Raw genomic sequence first — 16,390 nt, 5'->3', positions numbered from 1 at the left:
TGCCTATTTTTAACTCAATCAATTCAATAAATTTTAGACATAAAATCATTTTTTTTTTGCAGTTATTTTTAGTACGGCTACAGACACAATGAACATTTTATATGGTACTATGTGAAAACGAGTATGATACATAAGTTTGTTTCTAATGTGAATGTAATATACATTATGTGCTCTCCTGTGACTAATTTTTGCTCCAAACTTTTATAAATTATTCATGGCGCTCCATTCAAAACAAACTAAAAGCGTATTTTCAGCGGTTTTCCAACACTTTGTTTTTGGTTTCTTTTTTTTTCATATTTTTCCACGCCGAAATAACGTGTATAAATCAAATAGTTTGGATTCTATTTTGGTGTTAATGGATTTTAAAATTTCTCATCAAAAATTCCATATTTTGCCGTAAATTTATGTCGAATAGCAAATGTCTATTTTTATGGCCATTACATGTAATTTACGTATCCACCAATCAAACGTATGAAAAAATACGAGAATTTAATAGTAAATGCATGTTCGACATCTATCGTGTTTTCATTCTTGGAAATACTCACTCTTTTATATATCATTTGGATTTATCCAAACTAACAATTATATGTGCTTGGCTTCCTTTTACATAATAGCACACGATTGAGATATTCCATTGTAACATCGACTGAGCGAAAAACGTGCTGGCGATAAAATCAATCTTACATTTTCAATATTTTATTTTTGAATAAAATATTCCGGGAATTTTGTAGTCACTGCAATATAGTCAGCAGTAGTCAAATAACGTTTTGATTCTCAAATTGTGTTTAAACTTTTGCAAAAGCATGTGTCTGTATTGAATGCGTGGTCAGTCGTTTGTCAACCATTCTGGTCTATCAAATGAAAAATTAAACAAAAACATTTGTTAAATAAGTTGACTGGATAAAAGCGTGCATTTAAAATGTTTGCTCCGTTTGAATATTTTGAAAATGAAAATTGGCGTGCGCGTGTGGTCTTCATTCAATAAATTTCGTTTCGAACGAAATGCAAACGTTTTAATCAAGCTATAAATAAACAGAAAATGTCGATTTAATTGATGAAAAACACGGCTCGAATTCAATCACCCAAAAAATGACATAATTAAACACATTTATTGACTTGTTTCAATTTAGTGACGCACAAAGCGTGCACCGGATCGCATGAATATTTATTATCACATTTATATGCAATACACTCTTTGGCTTTCTCTCTTTCTCTGTCTACATACTGAATGTTCTATCAAAAAATTTAAATAAATTTACGAAACAAAATTTTGAAATGCATGTATTCTTTTTCTCTATTTTCAGGTTGTTCTATATCGAAACTAGATGAAAATGATTCTACAAAAGAATTCATCATTTTTACTGGTAAGTAGATTCATTCATCTGTGTTCCATAAGCTGATTGTTATAACATTTCAAACAACAATTATTTTAGATTACGAAGCAACAAAACATTAAAATATTTAATGATGGTCCTATCATTGTGGTAAACCGAAAAAAAAGAGAATTGATTTTTCTTTCATAGCTTTTGCATAGAATTCGTCTCTAAATAAATATTATGATATCGTTTGCGTGGCTTGCATTTACATCCATCTCTCGGTTGAAAAGTTTCCCACTTCGATGATACCGTTGCAAGAGGACCGCACCAATACACGTTCATACGGTCGCTTTACAAACATCTATTATAGCAGGCATATAGCTTTTGTATCGTAGCACGTCCATGTTGTGTGGACGAAATATATTCCAAAACTATTAACATCAGCATCTATATTTATTTATATGGTTTTTGAAACTTGATGCACATAGTTGAATATACGCATATTTTGAAATTTGTCTCCCAGTCTTTGGTCCATGAATTGTTCATGCCGATTCTTGTCGAGTCGTTTGGATTTATTTTTTATATTTTTGGAATAGTACAATGTATGACCAAGTGGAATTTTCCGATAGATGAGTGCCTGTATTCATATTATCCGCACTTATGTTATAAATAAATAAATTGTCTATCTGTTACCGAACGCGATGCAAAATATACGATGCACTGAGATAGACGGAGCCAGAGCATACACCGACTGAATCTGTATCGACATACCAGAATATAGTGATTGCGTATTTGCATTGAAATGGCAGAAAATGTCGAAATTCAGACTGACTGCAGCATTGTATCATCATCCCTCTTTGTATATACTAACACATTTACATATGAAAAGCACATGTTCAATCTTTGCTCTCGGTGTTATAGCTGGCTATGATGAACGGTGAACGAATAATGGTGATGGTGGCGGTGCATGTACAGTTGTACAACCTGAACACATACAAAACCATATCGAAGCACAACACAAGCTCAAACATTTTCAACTTTGAACATTTTAGCCATCATTTTCCTCTTCAATGTTCTGTATAATCATATGCATTAGCATTGTCTATGTGCAACACAGTGGAGTGCACATCCAGCTCCGCACGACTCAACCATCAATGTTGTTTTTGCATTCGCATTGTCATCGTTATTATTGTTGCTGCTGTAGTCGGAATATAATACACAATTGATGTTATGCATATGTAACTTTAAAACCAAACTCTTCCGTTACACACAGAGAGAGATAGAGAGATAGCTAGCTCTCTAATAAAGTAGAAGCAATGTTCATTGCATACAATCATTCTTTTATATTTGCACACCGTTTTTAAAAAATTCATCGAAATGAAAAACTAAAAATACCTTTGCATATTGGAATACAAAAAAAAAAAAAATCAAACAAACACTGTGGCAGTACGCTCAATTTGGTGAAGCGAAATGGCATATTCGATTTTTGCAACACTGTTATCCTCTGCCTCGATCAAAACGGATTGCCGTGCTTTTCAGCATTATATCTCGCATTCAAAGTATCTCTGTATATTTCATGCGATTAACCTCGTTCAAAAGTTTTGTTTTTCATTTACTCGCTGCAAGTGTGTGTGGGTGTGTGTGCAATACACGTGAGAAAGACAAAAAAAACCACTAACGAACGATACAAACACATGCACACCTCACTATTTTTGGTTTTATATTTTTTTTCTGCCTTCTATCATTGCTGAAACCACTACCTCAATTCTCCAAATGAAGTAAGAGGTAATTGACATTTCCATTATAAAGCTTTTATGTGTCGTCTATGCTTGTGTGTGCTGGTCTGTACAGATTGGTATGTGTGTCGGCGACGATGTGTAAATGTAGCTGTGTAAATCTCATCGGATAGACAGAGAGTGAGCGAGCAAGTGAGTGTTTATTTATTCGACGGATGTGCACAGCCATTTACGTATTATACTATATGTCTCTGTTTTCATATGACCAATTCGAATGCAAACCCGAATTTTGCAATTTGAAAAATTCATAAAGTTTATTCGAATTTAAAGTGGAAGGTTTAATCAATCAAATTGTAAAAAAAAGCGAAGAGAAAGGAGCATAACGGTGCAAATGCCAGTTGTTGTTGTACACAAAGTGTGCTCCATCGTTCCGTCAGCAAATCGTAAATTTTTTATAAAATCCAAAGACGAGAATAATGCCCCGGCAAGACAACTACAACAATATTTACTCAACAGCTTCGGCAATGGAAATTCCTTCGGCGACAGCGGCGCAACAATAACAACGACGACGACATCGCAATCTATTTTAACATTTTCCACCTCGATTTTGAATGGTTCAAAATAGCAAACAAATAACAAAAGCAAAGACGAAAAGATCCATTCTTCGGCTAATCTATTAAAAATGTCAGAAATGTCGAAAGTTTTTTTTCTCTCCTACACAAGTCTAAAATGTCCGCAGTTTAAATTCAGTAGCGAAGGAAACGAGAAAATATCGATTGTTCGCTTGCTCCACAGTTTTCTTTCACACCAAATTATTTCGATCAGTTTTTAATTTGTAATTTGATGTCTCTATTTTCAGGGAATTTTGTTGTGTGTTTTTTCCACAATTGCATCACAAGAACGGCACACAAGAGAACACCAACATCATTATCAGCAACATAGAGAGCATCAGCATCAGCATCAACATCATCGACATCACAACGTACACAAGCAACAGCAGCAACAACAACAACAACAAAACCTAATTAACCCAGAAAATGTGCATAGTAATAAAACATTTGGCGGCCATGCTTGGCTTTCACATCCAGACGCCACTGAAAATGAGTTAGAGAAACGTGGTAAAAATGGATGGGGTCCATGGGCGGCATATAGTAGCTGCTCAAGGAGTTGTGACGGTGGTATTCAACAGCAAATTCGTCGCTGCCACTCAACTCATTGTCGTGGTGAACCGATCCGCTACAGAATATGTAATATGCAGGTAAACATAATTTTCACGTAAATTACCACACAAAAAACGAAATATTAAGACGCTTTGTATTTTAAATGACCACTAATCTAAATCAAAAGACATACTGCCAACACGATATGATTTTTGAACCGTGTTCGGGGCGAAATTTATGTTGTTCGTATCGTGGTTTATATTTGTAAGTGATTTGTAAGTGTCACAAATTACTTACCACAAATCAACGCACAAAGACAAGAATACAATCCTCGAAGTGGAAAGTATTATGTTGTTTTTGTAATATTCAATTCGTTTTTTTTTCTCACTGCAACATTTCTTTTTAGTTGGAACAGGATGCTCTTTATGGTTTTAAGCCATTGAAAAAGTTTTTCGGGCACACAAATTCGCAAACAAACAAAAATAAAGAGCACGAGTTTACTAATAGTTTGAGCAAAACAACGGTCTTATAGTAAATGCTAGAAGTAGGCATCAAAAAAAAAAGTTTTACTTCCATTTTTCGCTTTTCGCCTTGATGAAAGACGTTTTAAGCATTGAAAATGATTTTTTCAAGTTGTATGCAGCATACAAAATATACTAAAAATAACAATAAACAACTGGACAAATTAATAAATCAATTGGGAATAAAGATTCTTTTTATTGAAATTCACATTATGCTGGTAAACACTCTTGTCGTTTCATAAATATTGTTGGAAATTTTAACGAAATTGAATGGAGAAAAAAGCGAAGCACAAACGACAAAGATCGATTGACTGAAAGCGACACATACACATTGAAGCAATGATGAAGAATGAAATGGCATAAAGCCAAGTGTACACTTGCACAAGGACGAGTGCGACGTGAGTGCTTACTATGCAGAAAAAGTTTTCGCAAATATTTTGCTAAATCAAAAATTTCAATGAGTTCTCAAAATCAGATGTGTGCGTGCATGAGTGTGTGTGTGTTTATTTGTTCTTCTCACTGCTTGCAACTTTCAATGTTTGGTAAAGCCAACCATTTTTGAATGTCTTAATGGCATTCATTTAAGTCAATTGTAGATGCTTTGATTGCACTGAAACTCAAACAAGTGCACACTGATGTATACCGAATAAAACAAACACACTAGAACTTTTGGACCATACACCAATTGGCAATTGAAAATATCAGAAAGTGTATCGATTCGACATATCGTCGTTACAAACTATATACCATCAATTACTTATTACAATTTTGATTTTATTTACGATATGTTGTGTGTAAAAACTTCTCGAAAATATTGAAAGTGCCTCCGTCAGAATGTTTGTTATAGTCTTAAATTTCACATTTTCCAATGGTATCCGAGAGCTGAGAAGTGTGCACAAGCCGTACAAAAACAACATGCAGTTATGGATGGTATTTCAAGCGCAACCGGAAAACCTTCTTTCGGTGCGAATATTTCCATCATTTGTTTTAATGGTGAAAATAGTGCTGATACGGTTTGTGTGTATGTGTGTGCTTTTAGTTTGCCAGAGTCTATTGTAATAAGAACAAGTGCATGTTTGTGTATGTGTAGCAAACGTTTACAGTTGGTACCCACACCGGCGATGCAAAAACGATTTGCACATATTCAACGATACCGTATAATCTGATGATTGAAACCATTTGGTGTAGAAACTTTTGGTGCAATCTACCGCAATCCGATACGGTGAAATTTTTAAGTATGTGATAAAAACGAAAAATAAACTCTCCAATATTTATCTGCTCGAAACGATTAAGGGATAATCGGTAGAAGTGTGTATTCACACGATGGAAAACATGTATGGCACCAAGGCCAATCCCATATCGTGCCATATTTTTACCACCCAAAATTACTTTTTATGAAATTTTCAACTTTTTATTCTAACTGAAACAAGTATAAGAGCATCCCTGATAGAGAGTGAGAGACAGAGAGAGAGAGAGAGAGAAAGAGAAAAAAATCAACTAGCGATTTATCAGTATTTTATCTCTATGACTGTTCACCAAACCACAGTCGAGCACTTAAACGACATTCGGTATTTTGTACACGTACTTCGACTGCTGGTTAGCAAGTCGTTTTCTTCTAACCAAAGAGTCACACCAATAACTTTGTATTCGATCGTTTGCAACAAATTCGAAATGATTCGCATTCGCTTAAAACATGAAACGACCATCGACTGACAATGTTGCAAGGCGAATAAAACGACTGAAATAGAAGAATAACGGATGCGCTGCATTTTAAAAGTGTCGCTTAAAAATCTAGTTAAATAGCTTTGTTCGATTAATCTTCCAAGGTGGTTTCAAGGTAAAATCGCGTTTTGTCAGAGCTTTTTTTGTCGCCGATGTGGTATTTTTTGTCATTACAATTATTAGAAATGTAAATAAAATCGCTGCCAGCACTAAGCGATACGTTTAATATTAGTGTCAGCATACTTTTTTTTCTCAACATTCATTTTTTGGTCTGCCCTTCATTTTAGTCGAATTCTAACGGTTTTATTATTACATGGATTCTATGTGGATTTTTATACTGTTAAACTGAATGCAAAAAAAAGATTCCTTTATCATTCTTCTTTCGTTTTATTTTTCAGCCATGCCCCGAAGCACAGGATTTTCGAGCTCATCAGTGTGCGGCATTTGATGAAACACCATACGATGGTAGTCTCTTTAAATGGACACCACATTACATCGAGTCAGAGCCATGCGCGCTGACTTGTAGGTAAGTAAACTCTTCGTTTCTAAACTATCTCTCTTCGTTTTACATATTTATATTTTTTTCTACCTTTAAACCTAACATTATAACCGAATGCAAATAGAACGCAGAAATGTGACATGTATTTTATCATATCAAATTACATCGCTCCAACGATTCATAGTTAAAAGATGGAGAAAATGTAAAATGCTATTCGCATTATCCCTGTTTTATTTTCAACTGGAACTAGACTTGCCATCCAACTTAAGCGAATAAATATTCATATGAAAATGAGCGCAGAGGCAACAGAAAATCGTTCTTCTTTTGCATACAGATTTGCACGCAAAATGTGAATGTTTTTTTTCTTTTATTTTTTTTTATTTTGATGAATTGAGTAGTATCTCCAAGGCATATTTTAATGAGTTTGCATTGATATGTTTTTCGAGACGATTTTCAGAATGCTTTGCCATTTCTAGTCCGCTGAGATTTCTCGACGTTTCGTCCATTTTCTTAAATTCCATTTGGGCCTCATGAATATTACACACATTGTCCTGTGTACCCGCTCAGTTTGACATAAATTTAGTCAATTTCAAAATACTCAACGTCGCCGACCAAGCAATAGAACTCAAATAAATATTAAAAACATGTTATCAAATCTAAGTCTTGCAATCGAAATGCGTTGTACATTATTAAATTTTCCAATTAAATTTTAAGGCCCGTTGAGAAGAACATTAAATATCTTTACGAAAAATGAAATAAAACAAAACGAAAATCACTTATTTCATGGCCACAACAAACGCACGCAAGCTACTTGTGTACATGTATTGTTTTTTTCGGATTTTCTTAAGCGAATAAGTACGCATACGTTTAACTTTCAGGGGGGTTTCCACGTCTTCCAAATTATTGAACAATGATGCCGGAAAAACATTTAAATTTTATATGTAGCATGAAATTCTCCATCTGCATTGCTGGCTGCTGCAAATTGCCTATGATGCTTGAACGATTACCGGCAAGAATTCACTTCAGTTCATTTCGAATGCAATGCGATGCGTGCCAATAATACCGATATTCCGATTTGAATTCTCCATAAACAGACACACACCTTTGCCTCTAAACAAGTTTCCATGAATATATACAGAGATATGTTGCATAAATGAAGAGAAAAGCTTTCTTCCCTCTCAATTTAGCTGCTCAATAAGTAGAATATTTCGATTGGCTCTTGAAAATTCCACATTTTCTGGTTATATATATTTAGAAAATTCACAAACTTCCAAAGATATATTTATCTCTCAATTATGTGAGGTCATGATGAACATAAATAAAGCATCTCAATCGTGGCACTATAAATTCAACGAGATGCTTTTTTTGCCCCCATTGTGAAATATTTGAAAATTTAAATTATTTATTCAAGGCCCGTGTCGATGTATTCGTATTGGACACAAAGAGAGCGGGGGTTGAAGCGGTACAATCGTTCCTAAAATGCTTTAAGCCTTTAGAACAAAACCGATCGGAAATAAACATATTCATGAATGCGCAAACCAAAACGCATAAAGTCTATGGCCCATATTCGAGACAATGCCGAAAAAGAGAATGATACAGAGAAGGAGAATAGGTATAATCGTATTGTATTCGGTTAACCAAACTGCATGTATGTATGGTGTGTGTATGTGTGTGTCTGATGTGCACGTGTACACGTGTGGGTGTTTTGTTATATAAATGCGATCGTATGTATTTATGAATACAAAATGATTGGGGCTTTTGTTTTCGAGAAGAATTGAGACATTCAATGTGGAATTGTTTTTGAAAATAATAAGGAAAATAAACCACAAATTGATGCATTAAACCACAACGGCCATTGTTGTTTTGTGCGTTTTTGTAATGCAAAATGTTTGGCCAGATCGTTCAATGGCATTTATATTTTCTCGTTTATGTTCAATTCCGACAAAATATCAAGATTTTAACCGAAGTTGAACGTCTCAAAATGAATGAAATTCATTTGTTTTCAACTTTATGCTATTGGATATCGATGGTGAATTTGGACATTTTCTAGTTATTTCAGTCAGCCATTTATTGGAAATTATGAAATGATGTTTACACAACATTTTTAACCACTTGATAATAAGTTTGCTATTGAAAGTACACGAATGCATTCTAATTGCTTCATTTTTAACAATAACAATTGAAACAAATCTCATTCTATTTTCAGAGGTAAACCAGTGAATTTGGCAAGTAATGGAGAAAGCGAAACAGATATTGCAACCGAAATCGATCAGGAGCCGAGTGTTATTGTTCAACTGAGTAGTCGAGTGAATGATGGCACGAGATGCCGGATAGGAAGTCTTGACATGTGCATAAATGGTCGTTGCATGGTAAGTTTTACTTATTTTTAGAATTTTAGTGTATGTGCAGTAAGTAATATTACATTCTCTTGCCATTTTTATTATTTAAAACGGCAGTTATGTGATGAAATTGTTTAAATTACAAATGGCAAGTGGTAATTTCGCTTTGCTCGTTGACTTCAAACGGCGTAATCCACAATTACGCTAGTCATAACAATGGAGACGAATGAATGTCGATCCACAACCCATATTCACAGATCCACACAGACACAACACATATTCGATTGAATGTCAGCTGTAATCTCTATCGACTCCATAAACAAATCATCATTATCCATACAAAATGCATGGCTGTTGATTTAACTCAATGCACACATATATTTTCGTTTATTTTATACACACAGTGTTGGTCCCTTTTTTGCACATAATAAGCGCCGTACGCCACACACTCATTTTGCATTCACTCAGCTATCTTTCCGATAATAATTTAATTAGCGAATAAAATATGTATCATTAAGTGGAATTATTCATTCAATAAACAAATCCTCGTAAAACATAAACTGCGTACAGTCATTGCTTTTGGCGGTGTTCACATACAAAATCCGTGTGCCATATAACATTTCATATACGATACCATAATATAAAGCTATTTGCAATATTTTGTCTCAGAACGTTTAAATGTTCGTCGTTCGAGCTGTTTGTTGCTCGCGCCGGGCGGAAAATTGAAAATTCTGAGCGAGAATGTAAAAGAGAGATTTTAATGCATGCAGTTATTAATCCATTAAACACTTATATCGTTCGAGTTAGTAACGTGTATATATACTGCGATAGTAGATACATAAATAGAGCACACAAGTGGAAAGTGTTGGCGCTCGGGCAGTTATACTTCGAACAGTGAGGGCAATTCATTAAATTATGTACAAAGTGGTTTTTCTCCAAAGTTTAATGTGCTAATGAATGGAAATATGGGCATTCCGCGTAGCAAAAATAGTGTTTTAGTGCTACGTACCGCACGCCATATATATAGATCATGGTCTAAAGCCATTGGAAATCTTACGATTTTCATCTCAAAGATGAGAAGAAAAAACGAGTATACATATATAATAAAAAGATGAGTGGGTGCGGTCGCGTTGCTAACTTCGAACTTTTGTTCAATCCAATTCACACACAGTAAATCCGCATGGAACACAAAGAAGCCAAATTAAGTAATCAGACGTTCAAAACGATTCGCCAGACAGTCGCGCGCTATATTTTGTCTGTGTGTATGTGTGTGTGTGTGCACGAGAAAGAGAGAGAGAGAGTTTGTACATTTGCTATGCAGCCAAATATCTTTAAAAAGTTACCATAAATGTTAAGTATGTTTGTTGAACACATGCATAAAACAGCACGAAAAAGCTGCACCATAAATTCTATGGTATATAAGTTATTAAGCTGCGAACGAAATGATCGCATCCAAATACATACAGTGGTGTTGAGCTTTTATGCATGTAAACGATTTCGAAGTGAATGCGCGCACAGCACAATAAAAAAAATGAAGCACGAATCCATATTAAACAGAATAAATGAGACATACTCCTGTCGTGTTTATTCTATTACTTGCAAAATACCAAAATGGCTAATGAAATTTATCAATAAATTCGTTTGTAATCCACTTAATTTTAACTAAGCGCCCGTCTGAATGAGAGAATTTACTGATTAAATATTGGAATGAATGACGACCAGAATCAATCGGAACGTATCGAAAGTCGAATGTGTTGTCAACACGGACGATGAAACACGACATTTGGCCAACATTTTGAGTTCATAACATTGCATTGCATTCACATATTGAATTGGATCAATAGCCCTAGCATATTTGTATGTTTTTATTTGGCCATTGCGTACAATCATTTTAATTCGATCACTGAGCTTGAGAGAGATTAATAAAATTTTACAATGGACTATATTCCGGACTTTATGTATCGTATGTGCTTTAATTGGAATTTTATTGCTTTACGATGCGCAAAATTCAAATCTGAAACACACACACACACACGCTCATGTGTTTGTCCTCATTTTACGGTACATACATCGACAATGACAGAATGTGGAGCGAATGCATTGCATTAGATGCTGCGAATAGAACAAACTAGATGCCATATTGCATTGACATTAAAAATTTTAATCGTTGTTTTGCGAATGTATTTATGGCTGTGAATAAACAAACTCTATTTCCTTCCCTTCCGGGCATACATTGGGCTTGTATACAATCGAAAAGTTCCGGAGACAAATTCAGCATGTAGTGTGCAACTTTGTTTTATGTTCGAGTTAATACATCATTTTAGTCGCTTGAACAAGAACATACAGCAACAACAACAACAACAACATCATCAACAAAAATTACAACGTACATGTCGAAAAACGCTGTGAAGCTGATAGACATGCGAAACTATTACGTGTAACGCGTACATTAATACATTCGTTTGCGTCTACATTTTCAGCTGAACAATAGCTGCAACAGCAATAACAACCAAAAAATAATCTTTCAAATATAATAATAAGAAAAGTTAAATTACTTTGATTCTGTATTATGAAAAAGTTTTGCACATGTTATTACATGACATTTGTGTGTGTGTGTCGATGTGCTTTTGCCATTCACATTGGTTGCTCATCGAAATATGCAATGCTTTTAAATGCGTCTACGTTGAGTTAGTCTATAGCTAATGCCAATGGATGGATTTTGGTGCTCGGTTTTTGTTTTACATTTTGTTACACTCACAACTCCAAAATCTCGCGCAAACTTTTTTTCTCGTGCTCTATACATTCGCATTTAATCGGAAAAGAGCAGCTCCGGTGAGATATAGTCAAAAGCCGTGCCAACGTTATATTATGTGTTAAAGAAGAAAGAATATAAAAAAATGAATACGTGCCAAAAATAATAATAAATTTAATCATAATAAAGTGTATAAGCAGATTATAACTTATAGCATCATCCGTATCACATGAATACTCGACGTGTGAAATTGAATACGAACACGGCCGCAAAATATATTGAGTGTTTGTCGAATTCAGATATTTATCTTATAACAAAATCTAATGCACCACGTCAAACTATCTAGACGCATATGAATTCGAACGCATCAAATTTCTTCTTGTCTGCTGAAGAGATTAACTGGATGAAATAACATCAAAAGCACAAGACTTATCTTCTGGGAAACAAATTCATTGAAATTACAAAAATCATTCATTTGATATATAAATAAGCAGGGTATTCATTACGCGTGCTTGGCAGTGCATTGAATTTGAGTCAATCATGAATGATGAATAAATGCTGTTTTCAGGTTGAAAAAAAAAATGATTGTGAACAAAAAGCAACGATTGCGTCAGCGAATGAATTGAGCTAATTATATGCTATCGTATTTCTGTTCAAAAGCTACACAAATCAATCTGAATTTGTGAAAGGTGAAAAGAAGCACACACACACATTACACAATGTAAAATAAATCCTCCTTCCCCCGATTATCGGTAAAACGTGCAAAATGCCAATGCCATCAATTACTTTTTCAAATATTCCAATTGACGAACAGCTACGGAACTACAATGAAACGTGCGTCGGACACAATCAATATACTAGATGCACACAAACACAAAGCAACAAAAAGCCATGCAAATTTAAATTGTAAATCATGCTTATGGTATTACAAATGGGGAATAAAGGTTTTTCGAGAAAGCGGAAAGTTTTTTCGCTTCCATTGAGTCACATTGGAGCGAAAAGGAATTATTGTTCTTGAATAGCTTCAAAATTAGATTCTCAATACATTTTTTTTTCTCTGTGCATCTTTTTGTTGGTCTTCCTTTTCGTTCGCTGTTCTCACTCTGTCTCTCCGGAACATTTGCAAAGTGAACGAGCAATGAAAAAGTACGCCACAACCAACACACAAAAAAAAGTTTCAAAAACTCAAAACTTTCCTTAATATCGACCGGAAAAGTAATGAAAAGAGTGTCGAATTTGAGATTTCCATTTGGTATTCGGCGGACAAGAATATAGTTTGTTTTGCAACATCAGGCGAACCCACCGCACCATTCTCATGCACATCGATTTCATTTCATTGATTCTCTTCACTAAACCGTGAATAAAATACGCTTTTCCAAATTTGTCGTGTCGCCTGGAATGTGAAATGCCGTTTTAGCCGATTTCGTCCATTATTTTCCGGTTTTAAAAGTTGCAACACACAAAATAGAACAAATCCACTCAAGAGAAGAAGAAAAAAAAAACATTGTGGAAACGTTGCAGTGGTGTGGAAGAAATGAAGAGAGAAGAACTGAACGAGTGTGATGCACAGTAGAAAAGGTGAAAATAAAATTTCAGTTGAATACACACATAAAACCAATTGACAAATAAAAACGAGCAACGCCGAACTTTTTACTTGTGTTCGAATGGCACGGAATGCTAATGGTTGCATGGTCACACTCATACTCGTACACCTACACATTTGAATCGTTTCCACGCCAAAAGAAAAATGTGACTAAGTTTACCAAGTAATCTACTAAGATTTCAAACCACACCGCACCGTATCGCAACATGAATCTTTACAATCGCACTGGGAATTCAAGAACAAGAGCCAAAGATACTTAACAATCTGGAAACAACTATTTCAATAGTTTTTCAATGTATGACTGTACATATAGAAATGAATATAATGGCCGTTTTGCTAACGATATCGCCTTCAGACGAACAGTGCAAATTTTGGGGGATCGGATTGACTGGAAAAAAATTCTTAACTAATTCACCCAATTACGTATCACTGTGGTCAACTAGCAGTGTCTGATGCACTACATTATGAGTCTTCACATCGTCAGCTACTTGTGTACGTCGTAATTGTCTTTTAATTTTCAAATTTTATTTCACAACAAAATGGCACAATCCTTTAAGATGGGTGTCAATTGGTGCTTTTCAAACCAACCAACAAGAAAATATTCCAGGCAAAATATTCTCACAACAAATGAAGTGAACGGGTAATTGACACACCATAAGAGGTATTTTCTTTATCACACATGAGATAAGCCGAATTCCAAGCTGAATTCCCACTTTCTCGCATTCTCTTCAAACTTTATGTTAAGTAGAAAACTCACCGAACTTATATGATCTTATCTCGGTATATTCATATGGCTCATTTGTCGAAACGAATCGGGCGTGAGATGAAACGATTCAGGTATAATTCGTATCCAACGTGACCATCAAAACTACGGTATACTCTCTTGAGATTCAGATTCCGCAGTCATAGCAATTCGAATAAAATTTGGAATGACATTTTCAAACGCAAACCGAAAAACAAATCTTAAAACTTTGTCTCCGCTCGAATTTGTGTGTGATCAATTCGAGTCTGATGTTGGGATTTGATTAATTACATTTTCTTATGTTATATGTCTATTAAACAAACTCAATTAAATGAATTTATTGAACGCCAATTCAGTTACACTTACATATATGAAGAATGGTGTGTGCTTTTTTTCAACTTCAATATGAACATGAATCAGATGAAATAAGATTGAATTTTATTGGATATAAATCGTCGAATGCCTCGAACTTTTCTTCTCATGTTTTAATGTTTTTCACCACGCCACCCATTCTCACTATATGACGCACACGTGCCCGCACGTTATATTGTACAATGATTGTTGAAAACTTACACAAAAATAAATAATAAATTTACTTTTTTTTCGCTTGTGCTTTTGTTTCGTTTCGTCAACATTAATTTGTGGACATTTCGTCTGTTGGCTGGCTGGAAAAAGTTTTGCGATATTCAATTAATCAACTTTCATAGTAATTTTTTTGTTGTTGTTGTTCGACGGTTGTCACACAAAATGTACAAGTTGAGATTGAAATTATTGACGACGAGACAGTGAATACACTGAAAACTGATGACTTGCAGTCAAATATGTCAATATAGTTTATTGATTCAAATTGGCTTCTGATTAATGGAGTAAAATTCATGTGACATAAATTCGGAGCATACTCTTCTCGCGTTGGCCGCAGTTAACATTATGTGAAGCATGTCTTTTAATATTTTAGAATTTTGGAATAACGAAACAACAAATGCTATGATTCTATTAAAAAAGTATCAACCTTATAAAATTTTCTTTGTTCGCTCTTTTTCAGCGTGTTGGATGTGATTTACGAATTGGTTCATCGAAAAAAGTGGATGCATGTGGTGTTTGCGGTGGCAATGGATCGACATGCTCACAACCAATGTATCAATGGGACATGGCTCCAATGTCTTTATGCTCAGCGACATGCGGCGGTGGTGAGTGTTATTTAAATACATATACTTTATGGGACTTTGAATACGCGATTCGAATTTTAAAAACGAGATCTCTGGCCACTACACCTCTCGTAACGGCAACTTGAAGAAAATTCAACCACACACAAAATACGGTGGTAAACTGTGTATTCAATCGTGTAATATGCATTACATTAAATTCAAGTGATGTTCAATGACCGAAGAAAAAATGCTGGTCTATAAAAAAATTCACCGCTCGTAAAATGCTTGATGCGCATGAAATTGAATGAATAACTGACCTGAGCGGAGATTCACAGGATGGGTCAAAATGTAAACTAAATAATGTATAAGAATTGTATTTCTTTTCCTTTTTTTCGTAATCAAAAGTCAATACGACACAAAAAAAACGTATGCCATTGTAATTTTTCAAGGATTCGGAAAATCTTTTTATCGATACACATTCATTAAAGCAATGGGGTTTTATTGAGTTAAAATCGGTGTTCGTTTTTCTGTCATCGCATCCATTTGAGTTTGAACATTGACAATTCAGTCATTGCGATAAAATATTTTACAACATTAAAAAGTCGATTGAAGGCAATCGTTTGGCTGTACAATGCATACGAGTGTATAACGAACAGCCGTGATAAACGGAAAACATTTTGTAGCATTCGGTTCCTGTAACATATCAATTTATCATTTATTTGTTATGTATACAAACTTGTCAAATATAATCTCATGAAAATTTATTGTGTGTTTAAGAGGAAACAAGAACAAAAACGCGTAAAGCCATACATATCAACGCCCGAAAGAGACGTACAAGAAAAATCATAGCCGAAC

General features: G+C 34.7%; 1 protein-coding gene across 6 annotated transcripts in view; it reads left to right on the top strand.

The window, feature by feature from the left end:
- LOC116344740 (protein madd-4) overlaps window positions 1-16,390 on the top strand; it is a 68,650-nt gene that overhangs the window by 28,729 nt on the left and 23,531 nt on the right. For all 6 annotated transcript variants that reach the window (XM_031773458.1, XM_031773462.1, XM_031773460.1 and 3 more), the window contains exons 2-6: window positions 1,305-1,364; window positions 3,912-4,310; window positions 6,854-6,981; window positions 9,161-9,323; window positions 15,433-15,577. In XM_031773458.1, coding sequence (XP_031629318.1) covers window positions 1,326-1,364; window positions 3,912-4,310; window positions 6,854-6,981; window positions 9,161-9,323; window positions 15,433-15,577 — 874 coding nt within the window. In that variant the 5' untranslated portion in view covers window positions 1,305-1,325. The remainder of the gene's footprint in view (window positions 1-1,304; window positions 1,365-3,911; window positions 4,311-6,853; window positions 6,982-9,160; window positions 9,324-15,432; window positions 15,578-16,390) is intronic.

The sequence above is a fragment of the Contarinia nasturtii genome, unplaced genomic scaffold (genome assembly GCF_009176525.2).
Source record: "Contarinia nasturtii isolate CC-2019 unplaced genomic scaffold, AAFC_CNas_1.1 Cnas_scaffold_1182, whole genome shotgun sequence".
Lineage (NCBI taxonomy): Eukaryota > Metazoa > Arthropoda > Insecta > Diptera > Cecidomyiidae > Contarinia > Contarinia nasturtii.
This window is presented reverse-complemented; position numbering and strand designations above follow the sequence as displayed.